Source organism: Agelaius phoeniceus, chromosome 7 (assembly GCF_051311805.1).
Source record: "Agelaius phoeniceus isolate bAgePho1 chromosome 7, bAgePho1.hap1, whole genome shotgun sequence".
In the NCBI taxonomy this organism is placed as follows: Eukaryota; Metazoa; Chordata; class Aves; order Passeriformes; family Icteridae; genus Agelaius; species Agelaius phoeniceus.
This window is the reverse complement of record NC_135271.1, coordinates 11,282,080-11,300,129: the sequence shown is the minus strand read 5'-3', so window position 1 is coordinate 11,300,129 and position 18,050 is coordinate 11,282,080. Positions and strand designations below refer to the sequence as shown.

Here is an 18,050-nt window from a genome sequence, read left to right as displayed (position 1 = left end):
AGCATGAGATTAGGGCTGGCTATTTGCCCTGAGGGTTTTAAGTGGATCTGCTGATTGAGTGGTGGGCTGTAAGCTCTGAGTGATTTTGCACTGACATGATCTCTAATTTAAATGCTTTGGTAAGGAATTTTAGAGAACCACAAGCTGTGGAATTCTTCATATGATAATGCTATAAAACTAGATGTGAACATGACATGTGCTATGTTTTGGGGAGGGTTTAAGCTATTTTTTATGCCTAAATAAACTTGGCTTAATTGCAAATTCCCAAACCCTTCAAGAGGATGTAGTAACATAATGAGTACCTGGCTGTGTGTGATCTATGTGGTGTTACAGACAAATGAAAGGTTACATCAAAACATTCAGAGGGATTTTTTTTTTGTGTATGGTCTTGAAACATAATAACCAGTCCTTATTCAGGAGGAAAACAGCCAGCAGCTGGAAAACTCACTGGCCTCCAGATCCCTGTTTTCCTTGGAAAACTATAAATCTGAACTGGTCACCCTAAAGAGAGGGTGCTTCCATTTTGCTGTTTGACTGCATCCAAGGATTTCAGGAAGGTGAAAATCTGAAATATCTTGTAGTGATTTATGTCTGGAATAGCTCAACTTGCCCTAAGCAATATTTATACAAGTTAAAGAGCAAGAGCTAATGGAGAAGGCCCTGAAAATTGCCACAGGTGAAGAGATTTTCAGATCCTCCTGACTTGAGATTCAGTAAATGTTATGGGGGGACATTTTAATGTTTGTCCCTGAGGTTTGCACTGATGGAATTGAGGCTGCCCCTCAATTCTCCCACCTTGCTGCTCTTACCTTCTCTTTGGCAGCTTTGACCTGACCTGGACCTGTCTCTCCATCCACAGCCTCTTTGACTCTCAGCAGCTTCTCCTGCATCACTTCATCGACCTGCCCAAGACAAACACAGAGGGACCTTCCTCAGTTTTGTGTTCTGCCACAAATGTTCAGGTAGAAGGGACTCTGGAGGGAGGGAAGGGCTGTGCCAGGGCCAGTTCTTGCAGCTGGAGAAAAATCTCCCCAGGTAATGCACGTGAGCAGTGTCCTATTGCTATTGTAAGCTCACCTGCACTCTGATCTCCTCCTCCACTTCTTCCCGTTCCCCTGCTTTGATCAGCTCTGGGTCATGATCCTGGAGAAAATCTGCTTTGTTATCTCTGTTCTCCCAAAAGACTGTTAGCCAAAAGAAAGAAAAAAAAAAAAAGGGGAAAAGTTACAGAAGCCATTGGTTTCTCCAACTGCTTCTGGAGGCAAAAGAAAGGGTGGCTGTAGGCAGCTTTTATTAAATGATGAGCTACAGGAAAGCAGCAGGCTCTAGGGACCCTCACCAAGTTCAGAGCCCTGTTGTCACCATGATCTTTTCTGAAAAGTCCCTTTGTCAAGATTTTTCTCCTGGGAAGCTTCAGCTTCTCCATGTTTTGCTCCTCTGGAATGTGGCCTGGAGATTGTTTATCCAAATATATTAATTGTTTTTAATTAATGACCAATCCCAGTCTAGCTGTGTTGGACTCTCTGAGTCTGTCACAGGTTTTTATTATTCATTCTTCTCCAGCCTTCTGATGTCTCCTTTCTCTTTCTTTAGTATAGTAATATAATATAATATAATATAATATAATATAATATAATATAATATAATAATAAATCAGCCTTCTATGAACCTGGAGTCAAATTCTCATCTCTCACCTCATCCTGGGGACCCTCACAACCCCACAACACCCTGTTGTGTTAGGATCTGCAAACCTTGAGGTTAAGGGATTTCTGCTTTTGCCTTGGGTTGCAGAATGGGATCAGAATTCAGGAGGATAATGGGATATAGTGAGGCTGTAAAGCTGAGAGCCTGGAGCGTGCTCAATCTCCACGAGCCCTGTCCCGTGCCTGATTTTGGCATTATTTTATTTTATTTTATTTTATTTTATTTTATTTTATTTTATTTTATTTTATTTTATTTTATTTTATTTTATTTTATTTTATTTTATTTTCCATTTCATTTCACAGCACAAGGCTTCAATCTTTTCCATGAACAAGGCACAGAGGTGGCTCCTGCCCTGAAGGATGTGCTCTCCACCAGTGTCACTTGGCTTGGGGACCAAAGGAAGGGGGTTAATTCAACCCACAAATTTCCCTCTTCTCCCCATGGCTCAGCTAGAGCTGCTGCATCCTGTGGAGCTGGCCCTTGTAGTCATTCCCAGGAGGCTGAAATATGGGAATAGGGGCACTGGAACGGGAATAAAACCAGCACTGAGCATTTGGAGGTGGGAGAGAGGAGGGGACAGTGAGGGTGACAGAGCAATAACCTGCAGCTGACCACAAGGGATGCAAGGCCACATAGAGGCTTCACTTTTTAAGGGGATTTTAAACTCAATTCAGAAATTAAAAGGCAGTTAAGCCCAAAAGAGACAAGAACCACCAGATCCAGCCCCTCTGTTTTGAAGTGCTGTGCAAAGGAGAAGTAACAAGGAGACCTAACACCCAGTCACAGTGAATTTGTGGAACTGGGGATGAAAAAAAAGCTATTTATGATAAAGTACCTAATGATCCTGAGGTGCAGCTCATTATTTTTGTTGAGGCAAACTGCAATTTGCTCTTTAGAAAGAAAACTAAATGAAGTCTGACGAGCTCAGTGCATATCTGAGTTCTCTAAGTGCCTGGTTTTAATGGAAACACTTCTTTTTTTCCTACACTCCTTGAGATAATTTGAAGGAAGACAATTCATATCTTGCCTTTCAAGCCCTGATTGTATCTTCCTAAATGACAGCTAATCTCCAGCTGTGTGCTAATTCAATTTCCTGATGATTTGAAATGACAGTTTTCCACTTTCAGATGTTGGCTCCTGTGTGAATCAGTTTTGTACAGACATTCTATTTGTACAGACATTCTATTTGTACAGATATTCTATTTGTACAGATATCATATTTGATATTCTCCCCTGCACCCCTGGCCTGCTGAAGGCACCATGCAAATTCAGAAGGGTTTTAACATCCAAGTTTTAATTAATCCAAGACTGGCTGCTCTTTCCATCCCCCCCAAAAAATTTTTTCAGGGCCCAATTCCAGGCAGAAGATTTGTAGTTTTACAAAGTTTATGGAGGGAACAGGTGAGTAATCTTAATTTCAGCACTGAGAATGGTGGGGATGGAGGAGGACAGGGGATATTTTGGTAATGGAAGAAACTCCAAAGTACATTTAATTTCTTTAAATTACTTGTGGGTCATCAGAGGGCATGACAGATGTCATGTAATATTTCAGCAGGAGAAGCTGATTTGCCCAAGTTATGAGGTAGCTCCTCCAGCCTGGAATTCCAGCCTTGGGGAAAGGGGACATTACATAGGAGTTATGTGAACTTTTAAACACTTTCCTGACTGGGTCAGCAGGTTGCCAGTGCTATGTTTTCACAGGAGTACCAGGCTTTAGAGATTTATTTTTCATAGAGGGATCTGTAGGTTTTTCTATTCTGTTTTTTTTTTTTCATAATTGTTTATTGTCATTTTGTAGATTGATTAGTGGTTAATACCCACTGCAGGCAAAGCAGGGAGGGTCCCCCCAGACTCTGGGATTACCTGGCAATGAGTTATCTCAGTGTTATATTAACCACTGGGTTAGAGGGGCCTAATTTTAGTGGAGAGATCAATAACTCATAGGTGCTAGATGCTCTGTTATTCTTTTATAGATCAACAAAATGTTTCAAAGTTAATTTTAAAGGGGGGTCAGGAGGCTAAGGATGTTATGTTTTCACTGGCTGGTCAGCAGAGTCTGGTATTTTGTTACAGGCAGGGTCAGCCAGCTCCAGGAGCTATTTCTGGGCCTGTGTGTGTGCGGTGAAATTTATGTCACCTTTTCTAAAATAGTGTATTGCTTATTTTGGGATTGTTTTATATGCAGAGCTAGCTCAGGGCTCAAAGGCAGCCCAGAGTACTCCTAAATCTGCATCCCAGCTCTGCAGGCCAGTAGGGAACTCCAATATCCCAGAATTTCACAGAACAGCCTGTTAATAACAATTCTAAAATATTTATTTGAATCATGAAGCTTCTCTTGAAATGGCCACTTTGAACCTCTTGGCAAAAGGATTTGAATCTTTTGAAGGCTGGTTAAAAATACAGAGTATTACCACATCTTCAAGGAATATTTGGGCACACCATGGAGTATTTGAAGTCAAATATCCTCTGTGACACTGAGCAAGTCATAAATATGATCTGTAGAATGGGGAAAATAGCACATTGCTGCCTCACACTGCAAAAATACAGAGGGAGGAAAAGGCTCAGCCTTGCATTTGCCCCCTGTAAACTCTGGTTATTCCAGTGTGACAGGAGATGCCACACAAAGAGGCTGTTTCCAACCACATCATTTAAAATAAGTGTTTTAGGGCTTGGCAAGTGGAGTTTAGCCACTAGAAAAATGGCCAGGTACAGATCTAGGAGGATAAAATGCTTCCAGTGAAGTTTAGGCAGCAGCTCTAGCTTGGTAAAGGAGTTAAAAACAGAGTGAAATGTTTAGATTTTTGTCAAAACTGATTTATATTTTAAAAAATATTTAAGTCAGCTATGTATAAAGCACCAATTTCATGGGATGGGAACACTTTCTTCAAATTAAGTTTTGGGGGCTGTGACAAAACAAAGATGTTTGTTGTTTGGTCAGCTGTCATTTAGGGGAACTTTAGACACACTTTGAATTACTCCTGATAGAAACATTTCTTAATCCACCTCTGTTGCTTCAATTATGTCTTCAAGATTTCTGCACTAACAAAGCTGAACTTCTGTGCAAATGCTGATAGCAAGTGACCTATTTCTGTATAAGATTAGGGGAAAAAAAGTTCTCAGTAGAAAGTCCAAACTCAGACCTAATTTTTTCCTGCATAATTCTGCTACTGAGAGGAAAGCAGCCTAAAAATTAAAAATTCAAGAGACTGTGGTGTTCTGGGTGGATGTTGTTGTAGATTTGATTCTGATGAAAGAATTTGATTCAAAGAACCTATGGTTGGATTCAAAATAAAATCATTTTGGACAACCCCCAGGTAGTATTGTGTGAGTGCCCTGCAATGAAAAGCCCTGCAGGATTGTGCTGCAAGGAGAAATTAACAGCTAAAACAGCTAATTACTAAAAATAAGTGTGGTGTCAAACAGACCTAGCTCACCAGGAGAAAAGGAGGAAAAAAACCCCACCTGAAGTTGAACTGCACAGTTACAGACTCCTCCTGTGCCTGAGCCAGAACTGCAGGTATCCTTTGAAGCCTGCAAGAGAGCTTTTCCACTCTGAGGGCTCCTGCTTGTGCTCTGTGCACAAAAGGGCTCCTTCTCATGTGCCTTCAGAGCTGGGCAGCAGCTGGCAGCTCCAGCAGGATGGGCTGGAGGTGTGGGGTGTGGAACTGGGAAATGGGAACCACAGAGGCACTCACACTGTGGGGATAACCCCCAAAAATTCTGTGTTTGGAAATGGGAATCACAGAGACACTCACACTGTGGGGATAACCCCCAAAAATTCTGTGTTTGGGAATGGGAATTACAGAGGCACTCACACTGTGGGGATAACCCCCAAAAATTCTGTGTTTGGGAATGGGAACCACAGAGGCACTCACACTGTGGGGATAACCCCCAAAGTTCTGTGTGTGCAGGGCTCAGAGCAGGTCCTGGTGTTCAGATACAGTCTGGTGACAAATCCCCCATCCCCTTGTAACCCTCCTGGCTTCTCACACAAAATTCTGTGTTTGGGAATGGGAACCACAGAGGCACTCACACTGTGGGGATAACCCCACAAAGTTCTGTGTTTGGAAATGGGAACCACAGAGGCACTCACACTGTGGGGATAACCACAACAAGTTCTGTGCTTGGAAATGGGAACCACAGAGGCACTCACACTGTGGGGATAACCCCCAAAAATTCTGTGCTTGGAAATGGGAATCACCCCCCTAAGTTCTGTGTTTGGGAATGGGAATGACAGAGGCACTCACACTGTGGGGATAACCCCCCAAAGTTCTGTGTGTGCAGGGCTCAGAGCAGGTGTCCTGCTGTTCAGATACAGTTTGGTGACCAATCCCTCATCCCCTTGTAACCCCCTGGCTCCTCACACAGGATAGTTGTGAAATTTGGGAGTCTCCACCGCTGTCAAAGTCCCCCCTGTGGTGTCTTTATTCCTCACTCCTGTCAGGTTTCTGTGGTTGGAATGGCTCCCAAGGTTTTAGAAAGTCTCTTTTTTCCCAGTTCCACAATGAAGGAAGTCAAGATTCTTCAGCTCTGCTTCTCAAGGTTGTTTATTTTCTCTTATCTATTCCATTCTTTCTCTGACCTGCTGAGATCTGTCCAGCAGGTTGGGCTGTGGCACAGTGGCCACCCTTGGGGTGGTGTTGGCTTTTTATACTAAGAACTGTGTGTACTTTATTTACAGTAATTTCCCAATACCTATCTGTTGGAACCCAGGACATTCCTCTGGCTGTCCTGGATGGCTCAAGCCCCTGCCAGGGGGCTCAGAGACCTTGGCACAGAGCCCAGGACTCCTGTGCCTTGATTTTGACCCATTGAGCAAATTACCACCTTTATATGAGGAATTACAATTATTAAGTAGAATAATAGTTAGTTTGTCAAAGGGTGAAAAATAGATTTTTGGGGTTTTTAGAATGGGGTCCCAAGATGGAGGAATTTGGGTGTGCCTTGTCCTTCTTCCTTCTTCTTCCTAGCCTCCATCTTCTGGGTGATGGTGGCACTTTTGGATTGGTTTAAGGTAGAAGCTCACTGTCTAACACAGGTGATAGGTATTGGAAAATTATTGTAAATAAAGTACAGGTAGTTTTTAGTACAAAAAGATAACACTGCCTTGAGGGTGGTCAGTGTGCCTCTGTCTGACCTGCTGGACAGACCTCAGCAGGTCAGGGAAAGAATGTTATAGATAAGAAGCAATAAACAACCTTGAGAACAAGAACTGAAGGGTTCTGATTCCTTCTTCCACTGCTGGGCTGGGAAAAGAGACTTTCTGACACATCTTGGGGTCACTGACCAGCAGAGATTCCAATACCTATCACCTTTGTTAGACAGTCTGTCTCTACTCTAAACCAATCCAAAAGTGCCACCATGACAGCAGAAGATGGAGGACAAGAAGAAGGAGAAGAAGGAAAGGACACAACCAGATTCCTCCATCTTGCCTCCTGAACCCCCATTCTAAATCCCCAAAATTCTACATTTTCACCCTGTGACAAATTCACTGTCATCCTACTCAAACTCTTGTGGTTTGTAACTCCTCACACAAAGCTGGTAATTGTTTCCATGGGCTAAATCCAAGGCACAGGTGGTTGTGACTCTGTGCCAAGGTCTCTGAGCCCCTTGCCAGGGTCTGGAGTCCTGCAGGGCAGCCAGAGGGATGTCCTGGGTTCTGACAACTCTGGTACCCACAGCTGAGCTGAGTTTACAGCCAGGCATATTCCCTCCAAGGCAAACCCCTCCTGCCCTGCCCTGGGCACTGCCTGGCTGGGAGCCCCACTCTTGCCAAGGCTGCCTTTGTCTTCCAGGTGCCATTTCATGCTTGGCCAGCTCAGGAAAGAAGTTTGGATGGATTTGATGCTTATCTAAAGCTCCTGCTGCCTTCAGCAGGGTTCTGACGTGGTAGTTGAGAGCAGATGGGATGCAAAGCTCCATTTTTTAGCCAGAAAGCTGCTCTGTGATTTATAAGGTGTAAGAAAATCCTAATTGTTACGAGTCAGAGGTCAGGCCAAACTACTGATGCACATTTAGCAAGTTTAAGTTCACTTCTTTCTCTCCAGCCAGCTCAAATCAGGCAGAAAACTTGACACCAGTAATTTGTCAGCAGGAGGGAATAATGGAGACTTTTCATATGAGGAATTTTAGCAAGGCACTAGCTCTGAAGAGTGGAGAGCAGAAAAGATATTTTTCCACATTGTATCAGAACAGGATCTGCAGAGATACAGCAAAAATAACCCAATTTTCCACTTTAGACAAGTGCAAGACTTACTTCCTAATTCACTTGTGGATCAGGCTGAGCACTGAGGACAAGAGTTGAAGAGATAAACAGAAATATCAAAAGCAGAGGAGAGGATAGAAGAGATCTGGGAAAGAACCAAATGCCCTTTCATGGTTTTTATTAAGAAATCCCTGCTTTTTGGTGCTTTCTCCAGGTGAAAAACCAGCCAGACCCGTTGCTCAGTCTGAATTGTGTTTTAGTTTCACACACTTGGCATGAAGCAAGTACATTCAGAGTTTTGTGCCTCTGCTTGGGAAAATGCTCCTCCTATTCAAAGATATAATAAAAAATAATTTGAGCAGCTGTGAAGGAATCCATGGACTCTTCCATGAGTTCTCACTCTTGGAGGAGACAGGACAGGTAGAATTACAGGAGTATGAAAACACTGATGCTGAAAATTGATCTACAGTCTGCTGCTTTCGAATTATTGGCTATTCTGATGTCATCCTTGTTACCCTCAGAAAATCCTAAAACACCATTTTTTTTTTGCTTTTTGAAGCACTTTGCTTTGAGTTTGTTCACTTTCACCCACAGAAATGTCCCCTCCTGCATGATTAACTCAATGGTTTTGACAGATTCCTTGGAAGAATTGAGGTCCTGAGAGCCTCCCTTCCTAAACACGATTTTTAAATCTAACATCCTAATTTCTATAACATTCCATAGTTTGGGCAGCTGCCCACCTGACCTTATAGGAATGACACTGCCATTAAACTGATCTGGGAGAACATTCCAGCTGGAATTGTTATCTTCTGCTACTGACCTTGGTACTGAGAGCTTCCTTCCTCCAGCATCAAAAGGAAATTGCTTGGACCCATTTTCCAGCCTTCATCCACTACCTAGATTAGGGGCAAAGTGAAGAGAGGAATTGCTGACAGCATTGTTTCACACAATTATGGAATGGGTTGGAAAAGACCTGAAAGATCCAATTCCACCCCCTGCCATGGGCAGGGACACCTTCCACCAGTCATTTTATCAGCTGAAGTCACCAAATTAAACAAGAATTAAACTCCAGCTTGTTTGAAAATGTAATTTAGGTAAGAGACTTGCAACATTGAAATAGAATTTCATTTAAATGCCATTTTTTTCTGTTACTTTTGCTGCTATTGCCATATTCCTGAAGCAGTTTCATTTCATGGAAGCAGTATTTCTGAGGGAAAAACCTCCCAGAAAATGATCAAAGTTTTTTCATCTTGTCATAATCTTAAAATGTGAGTGAAGTAATAGTTGATAAAGAGAGATTAGATCACTGTTTGGGGAGGAGGTGAATGTGGATTTATACCAAACAGGATCAGGATTTTGCTAATTAACCTGCAAACCACTTGTTATCAGCAAGATAAAATATCAGCAGCTCTTGGGATGATTAAAACTAAACACTCCCTAAATTAGCTCTGTAATTAGGGAAATATCTGCTACCTGCAGGTACAGCTGCAGCCCCATTATGGGAGTTACCAAATATCTGGTTTTAATTAAAGTATCATTACAGTAATTCCAGTTTGGGCCCAGAAGGACAGGAAAATAATACATTTATCACTTCTACACTATAGATGCATTTGAAAGAGACTTGGGAGGTTCTTGACTGAACATCAAGAATTGTTTTGTTTTAGAACTTTGTTTAAAGGATAACAAAAAGTTGGAGGATTTGAGCTCAAATCCCCAGTTACTCCAATGTATTCCCAGTTTCACAGGGTATGGTTCATCCTTGGATCATTTGCAGTGGGCAGAATCCTTCTTTTACCATTTTTTCCATGGTATTTTATAGAAAATGATTCAACCATGATGTTCTGAGAGGAAATGTGTCAACTATTAAAAAACCCAACAAACAAATTCCCCCCAAACCAGCCTAAAAATGGGTTATTCATTTTTAGCCTCTCAATACCACAGGACACATCTACATTTTATTGTTATAAATAAGCCAATGAATTGTTTTAGTTATTTGCTTCAGTGGTTTTATACACTGATGTCAATGATATCATTGTGTCAATTTAATTGATTTTAATCAAACCCACTCTCTTGTGTCTTAAGGACAGTTGCTGTTCTGTTTTCTCTTGTCTCAATTAACAGCCTAACAGTCAACACAATAAAAAGAACTTTTCCTTTGAAACCAGTTCATATAGTTTTTGATTTTCAGTGGATTGAGTCCATGCTTGTTCTGTTTTAAATGAGTTAAGGCCCCTCGAACCAGCAATATATGTTTGAATTTAAGCAATATAATTTGAATTAATTAAGAAATGTGGAAATATGAGCCTCAATCTATTTCTGAGGCTTTCCAAAGCCAGCTCCACACCAGGTGATTCCCACTGGACAGCAGGGAAAACTGAATTAGCTTCACTGTGCACATTTCCTTTGGAGATTCCACTCAGAGGTTTCACCAGGCACAGGAATGTGCCTCACAATTTGACATTTCTGGGTGAAATTCAGGGATGCACGGCCTTGCTCTCACTCAGTGGGACAAGCTCCAGCAGGTTGCTGGGTGAGGCAGCCCAGACTGCTGCTGCTTTTGGAAAAAGGGATTTTTTTGGGGATGGAGCCATGGGTTGTTTTTTTCCTTAGGGAAATCAAATCAGCACCTTGCAGAGAAAAGAAAAAGTGAAGTTCCTTTGATATCAAATACTCTTTGTAGAGATTGCTATCAGGCTTTTCAGAAATACTTAAATTTCCTTCTGGGATCCACCTTTTGTTTTCTTAAAGAGCTGAAGTTGGGAGCAGAGCTTTTTTCTGCCTGCATCCCTATGACTTATAGCCTACACTTATTTTAATAAGAGTCCTGCTGTTAGAACTTTTCCAAATACTTCTCAACTGGTCTAAGATACTCTTTTTTTTCCCCCCTGTCAGTGCTATAACCTTGGAGAGAATGCTCCCTTTGTTGTTTCTCAATGAACCATAGAGAACCTGATATAATGGCTCAGAATTTTACTTGACAGGAGTTGTGATGGCTGAGGAGATGGGAATGACATGAAGTTATAAAACCCCAGAGCTCCACGCTGTTATTTCACCCCAATTCAAAACAGCCTTGCAGAGGCTGCCAGGGGATCAAGACACATTTCTGCTGTTGTTGGTTCTTATCTTCAGAAATGTGCAAAACCAAGAAGGAATCCAATTTTATCCTGGAAAAATCAGGTTTTTAAGCAGATGAATGAGGTGCCATCCAGTTTCAGGAGTTTCACCAGGGCTCTGACAGTGTCACCCAGCAAACTGGTTACAGTAACAAGGGACTGATGATATGTGTGACCAGAACTTAAAAATTTGGTTTGCACAGGAGCAGTCACAACTCTTCCTAGTTACCAAAGTTAAGCAATCAGGCTTAAAGACCTTGAAAAACTTCCATGTAATTGTTCCTTCAGCCTGCTGTGTATTTTCATTTACATTTTTGTATTTTCATTTACATTTTTATTTAAGGGGAAAACAAAAACACCCACCCCAAACCCCCAAATAGTGTTTTCAAGATGCTCATTTACAAGTTAACATTTAGGTATCTACCTTCCAATTAAATTGACTGATGCTTCCTAAATTCATGTAATTTAGGTTCCTGGCTAGATGTTCTGAGAGCTTTGGCCAGATTAATGGATTTTGTCCAAGAAAAGCATAATTTTTTTGAAATATATTTGTTCTAGGGTTAGGCCTTCAAATTAATTTGTGTAAAACTTGCAGTGAAGAGTAAGCTTTGCCCTAGAAAACTCACCCTTCTCCTCCACATATTTACTGAGAGATTAATGACCCTTATTAAAAAAATAGATATTCTTTTAACTTTTGTTTATACTGTGGAGGTAAATGAGAAACAAAAGCTGCTGCTTCAGCAAAAGCTGACAATTTTTGTTGCACAGCTTGCTTTTGAAGATGCCCTTTGGTCACTGCTCTGTTCCACAGGTGGTTTGGTCTGTGAAGATGCTCCTGAAATAAGGTGGAAGTGTCTTTTCTGGAAGCAGGGCTTTACCTGATTTCAGGGGTTATTGTACATTAAGTGTACAAAGATTTCAGGAGGTATATTGTACATTAAGTGGTGTCTATTGATATTTGAAACAAAACTAGTTCCTACCCTGAGGACATGGAAAATGCATGGCTTTATTTATGCATGGCTGATGGGGTTTAAAAGTTGGTTTGAAATCCACACAAGCTCTGAGGCTCTTAATTCCTAATTTTGCAAGGGGTGGCAGTGATGAACTCCTCTGCACCATTAAATTATTTTTAAGGTTCCCTCCAACCCAAACCATCCTGTGATATTTACCTTTGGGGATGTATGCTGGGTATATCTGAGTGCTGTAGAAATTCTACCATATTCCGAAATTGGGAAGGGATTTCTGGTTTATAATCTGTATTCTCTGTGTGATTCTCCTCCTCTGAGAGGGTGCAGTTGCTTGGGGTGATGTGGCTCCTCTCACGTTTTTTTGGTAGCAACTTCAGCAGGTGCTTATGTTAAAAAATGAGAGGAGGAGAGGACAATGTCCATCTTTCCATGGAAAGAGGGTCAGGCATTTCCTGAGCAGTCAGGGATAGCTGGGATTTTCCATGGAAGAGGGTCAGAGAATGCTTGGTTACCACTTTGTGTCCTGGCAATGATCTCAAAGCCCCAAAATGGATTTTTGCTCTCATTGATGTCCCTGACAGTCTGCACATCCATCAGCTCTTCCCACTGAGCTCAATTGTGGCCATTCCTAAAATATGAGAGGTAAAAAGTTCCCCAGAATCCCTGAGGTCATGGGAAGGCTGAGAGAGATCAACCCCAGCCAGTTCTTGGTGTCCTGAACCTGAGCCTGGAGCTTTGGTGACCACTTTAAGGTCACTTTCCAGCCCCTGCCCACACCTGAGGCTTCACAACCTGCTTTCATTCCTTACCTGCTTTTCAACTTTTGGTGGCTTTTTCTCTGGGGCAGGTTCCTTGGCTTCTTTTCCCTTCTTATCCTTTTCATTTTTCTCTGCCTCTGCCTGTGCCTTTTTGGCAGCCAGCTCCTCAAGGATCTGAAAGAGGCAGGGAGGAAAGGGATTTGGAAAACACAATATCCAACAGGCTGCACTCTGAATTCCAGACCATCCCAGAGAAGCCTTTTTGTGCTGACCAACTGCAGCACAGGTGCTGAATATCCCAATTTATCATTGGGGAAAGCCTGATTTCTCTGTCCCAAATAATGGGGGCTTTTATGGAGTAAGACCAGTTCCTGAAGCTGTCCAGAGCAGAATATTCTAATGACACACAACTCCAAGTTCCCTCTGGACTCAGACCCAGATGATGAATTCATAATGAATTATCTCAGACCCAGATGATGAATTTGTCTGGGTGTTTGTAAGGCAGATTGATTTTTACAGGAATGGATTTTGAGAGGCTGCCCTGAGGTGTGTCTGATTTCAATATATGGCTAAAGACTGAAATTGTTCTAGTGGCTGAGAGAGATTGGATGGAGATATTGTGACAAACCCTGACAGATAGACAGGGACAGCTCAGCATCTTTATCCCTGCAAGCAAGCAGCAGCTGATAACTGGCTACAGCTCCATCAATTCCCATATCTTTAGATCCTGGCCAATTATACTTTATTATCTGAAAAAGGCAGGGGAAAATTTGCTGCTTCCACCATTCTCTTGTTTGTAGGCAGCTTTCTTGTCCCTGAGAGGAATTCTAAGATCATTCACTAATGAGTCTAAATCAGAAAACCCATTGAAGTTTATTAATGGACCACTAATACTGGCAGTACTGTGAAAGAGTAGAAAATAAAACATTTCTTCCTGTAAGATGTGTTTCCTGTAACAGTGAAAATATTTGTTTTCTCAAGTACACCTTTTAATGTACTGAGCACTGGATGCTTGAAGGGGACAATGACAAGGGCTGTGCTTTGCAGCCATTAGTAGCAGTTCCATTAGTGGCTCTCCTCAAGCCTTTCAGTACCTTACATTTAATTAAATATGGTAATTCAAGCCCTGAGCACTGCTCAGTCACATCTTGTGCTGATAAGCAGCGAAGCATTTCATTCCCTGGGATAGATTAACAGATTGACTGGAGTTCAGAATAGCTTTTTAGTGTCCCAGCAGGCCTGTTGGATCCAAAACCAACACAGCTACTCAGAGTGTATCCTTTACTGCAGTGCTCCTACACAGCCAGAGCCCAGCCCTGGCACCTCTGCTCTGCTCTGCCTGCAGAGGGGAAGCAGAACCATCCCCAGCATCTCTGCCCAGCAGGATACCTGCACACACACATGGGATTGACAAAAGGTCCCTGTTTGCAGCAGGGCCATTCTGCAGGCAGAATCTCAGTGCATCCACACTCTGAGTGCACTGATCTGCTTTCATGTTCCTGCACAGAGCAGTGATGCTGGAAGGGGTGAGCCAGAGTTTGTGTTCTCATGAACCTGCTGGGATGGCGCTGAGCAGCTCAAGTGTCCTTGTGCCTCTGCCTGGCCTTGCTGCAGCTGCTCCAGCTCTGCTCCAAGCAGCTCCAGGATTGCAGAGCTGGGGTAAGCTGTGTGTCCAACCTTGAGTGGCTTCTGCTCTTTTATCCAGAACCACTTCCCCTCCAGCTCCAAGGTGTCACTGCCACATTTTCTGAAAAATCCCTCAGCCAGGATTTCTTCTCCTGGGAAGCTCAGAAGCCTCAGAGAAAATGAAAACAACAATTATCTGATTGCTGCTCCTGTGTTTGCTGCTTTGGAATGTGGTCTGGAGATTGTTTATCCAACAGGTGCATGTTTGATTGGTTCCATGTGAATTGTTTTTACTTAATGACCAATCATGGTCCAGCTGTGTCAGACTCTCTGAGTCAGTCACAAGTTTTTATTCTTCATTCTTGTTAAACCTTCTGTCTGTATCCATTCTTTAGTATACTTTAGTATAGCATTCTTTTATATAATATAATATAATATAATATAATAAAATAAAAAATCAGCCTTCTGAGAACATGGAGTCAGATTCTCAATTCCTCCTTCATCTTGGGAACCCAGAAAATATCACAGCAAGAAGATGCCTGAACCATCTGACAAAACAGGAGGGAAGAAAGGGAAATGTTAGTATGAGATGAGTAGGCAATTCACCCACATTTTAGTGTAGGGTTTTTTGGTTTTTTTTTTTGCTCTGGAGAAAACTTCATTGTGGAAAGAGAAGTAGATGTTTTCTTAAGTTGTTTTGGACTCCCCTTTTCTTTGCTAGGTTGTCTGGTTTTGAAATGATACAGAAAGTAGTTAGCAAACTCTTAATACTGAGGAAGAGACTGTGTTTCAGCAGGAGCAGATGAATTTTAGCATCTTTGTATTTTTTCCCAGTCTTTCCTAGAACTCCTGTTGTACCAGTGATGATTCTTCTCCAGTAACATTTTCTTCAGTGGCTGAAAAGACATTTCCTTTAAAACTGATGCTCCATGAAAGTTGAATTGACTTTTGTATTCCTATATCAGTTTCTAATGTCTTGCAGTGCAAATCTCCTTTTTTTTGGAGGCAAGGGAAGAACTAGGCACTAAACCAGAGTGTAGCCTGTGAATGAAAGTGTCTAATGCTGGTTTGTATGAGCCAAGAATAAGAAAACTTCCAGCTGCCAGCAGGACTCACTTGTTCTGCTGTCCTCAGACTCAGGAAGTTTTGGTGTTGGCTCGGGTAAAAGTTCTTCTTCAGGAATAAAACCTTCCCTTATTCCTTGAAAGAAAACCTTACTTGAACTTCTTGCCTTTTAGAGTTGTGGGCCCAAAAGAAAAGCAGGGCTAGGGTGAGTTTGGGAATGCTGGGTCTCCAGCTATGCAGGTGAGAGCAGCCTCAGAGCTTGGCTCTAACACTTCACAGGGACACAGCCCAGTGTTCCTGGAGGGAAAATTCCTCTCTTGGAATATTAATTCTACAGAAAGAAGTTTTGTTGGAATCTAGGAAATGTTTCTTCTTTATGGAGGATTTTTGGTGTGGTTTTTTGGGGTAGGTAGATTGTTGTCTGTAGGTGAGCATTTTAAGTGTTGTGTAATTTAACAGAGGCCAAGTAGAGTTTCCCTCCTGCATGGTTAACTAGAAATATTCAGAATATTTTAAGGCTTTTAGTCCTTCTCTGACACCTTTCTTTTTGTTTTTCAATGTTATTCAATATTGGAAATGAGGAGCTGGGAGAGGGGGAAGTGCCTGTGAAATGGCAACTCTCTTGGCTTATTTTCATGGTGATGAGACTTAATGCGCTACAGGGAAAGATCATAATTTTGTTGGCAGCAGGATAAGGGCAAAGCTAAAAATTGTCACAACTGATGATTATCTGTGGAGCAAAACATAAAAAACCATTAGGGACAGAAATCTGGAACAGATGCAGGGAGATTACACCAATGTCCTGGAATGTTAAATTTCTCTTGAAGAGCAAGTAAAGCAGAGAAAAAGCTTCTTTTTGAGGGACAGCACTTCTTTTTTTGACTGAAGCACCAAGTGCTGTGCATTGGGATGTCTTTGGAAAGGTATTTGTAAAATGTCATGGAAGCAGTTTGTGCAGAATGCCAGCTACATCACAAAGTCAAGTAAGGTCAGGGTTGTCAAAGGATCAAGAAATATAGAATGCATAATAATGCAGCAATGGTTCGTGAAGTGATTAATTTGTATTTTATTTTCCCCAAAGTGTCTTTACTGAAGCCTTATAAAATGCTCCCTTTTTAAATACGGCTCAGTCTTGATTTTTCATGGAGTTTGACTTGGGAGTAACCAACCCCTGCTCATCCAGGAGCTCATAGAGACAAGAGGTGAACTCCTGTCCCCCCTGGAGTCAAGGACAGAACTCCCATCAGCTTCCATGGGGCCAGGATTTCCTTCCCTATGTTGCCCAGTAGACCAGTGTGTGGAACAAACCCAGTGGCCTCAGGGATTTTTTTAATATGCAGGCTGACTCAGTGGAACAAAAAATGTTTTACTTGTCTGACATTCAGGTAAAATCATGATTGCACTGAACTTTCTCTGGCCAGCTGCATTGGGGAGATCTCTTGAGGCTGTGACACACATTCTGCTGGCTAAAAAGGGAGAAAAAACCAGGCCCCAAAATTGGTGAAAATCAGATAATTACTAGTGAAAATTTGTTAGGAAAATAGAGGAAGGTTTTTTTTTTTTTTCCAGAGTGCAGGGAAAACAAGCAGTTAAAACAACCTCTCCAGACTTTTGGCTTCCATTTTTCCATGCAAAGAAAAAGCAGATGCTCAGCAAAGGCAACAAAGCAGCTGAAGGTGGGAATTGAAAGCAAGGAGCATGACAGGGAAGTTAAACCCATTTCTCCACAATCTACCTCCATATCCAGTGTTGCTCAGAATAATTCCTTGCTATGTTTTCTTCCCCAGCTGTGTTAATCCTTGATGCTGGCAGCTCTATTTGGCACCACATCCCCCAAACCCTTCCCCAGCAGTCAGCCCCACTTGTTGGGTGGCTCCCAACAAAACCTTCTGGACTCTGGCAGGAGTTTCTGCTTTAGAGGCTGAAAACTTCACTGAGGGTCTCCTTCCCTCTGCCTGCCTGAACAGCAGTGTCACTGTCACATTTTCTGAAAAATCCCTCAGCCAGGATTTCCTCTCCTGGGAAGCTGAGAAGCCTCAGAGAGGAATGAAAACAACAATTATCTGATTGCTGCTCCTGTGTTTGCTGCTTTGGAATGTGTTTGGACATTGTTGACCAACAGGTGAATGTTTGATTGGTTCCGTGTGAATTGTTATTAATTAATGACCAATCCCAGCCAGCTGTGTCAGACTCTGAGGACTCAGTCACGAGTTTTTATTATTTCATTCTTGTAAAGCCTTCTGATGTATCCTTTCTCTTTCTTTAGTAGAGTTTTAGTATAGCATTCTATAATATGAATAGAATAGAATAATAAATCAGCCTTCTGAGAACATGGAGTCAGATTCTCATCTCTCACCTCATCCTAGGGACCTCACAAACTCCACACAGCAGAGCAGAGCCCAGCAGGGTTTAGCCCCTGAACTTGGCTAAAAGCAGGAGCATGCCCCAAACTCAGTTTTAGTGGGGCACAGGGAGCTCTTTGCAGCAGTTTTCCTGTGTTTTTAGCAAAGCTAGCTGATGGTTAGTGCTGTGCTCTGTGCTGTCCTTACATCCCCCCAGACCACAGAGATCCCAGTGAGGACTGGATCCAAAATTCTCCACCCTGGAAGCA

At 42.2% G+C, this 18,050-nt stretch overlaps 1 protein-coding gene across 4 annotated transcripts in view; it reads right to left on the bottom strand.

Annotated features, from left to right (window-relative positions):
• Window positions 1–18,050, bottom strand: part of DRC11 (dynein regulatory complex subunit 11) — a 106,899-nt gene that overhangs the window by 35,011 nt on the left and 53,838 nt on the right. For all 4 annotated transcript variants that reach the window (XM_077180965.1, XM_077180966.1, XM_077180967.1 and 1 more), the window contains 4 exons: window positions 12,800–12,922; window positions 8,730–8,805; window positions 1,078–1,184; window positions 810–902 (listed from right to left, as the gene is read on the bottom strand). In XM_077180965.1, the coding sequence (XP_077037080.1) occupies window positions 810–902; window positions 1,078–1,184; window positions 8,730–8,805; window positions 12,800–12,922 (399 nt within the window). The remainder of the gene's footprint in view (window positions 1–809; window positions 903–1,077; window positions 1,185–8,729; window positions 8,806–12,799; window positions 12,923–18,050) is intronic.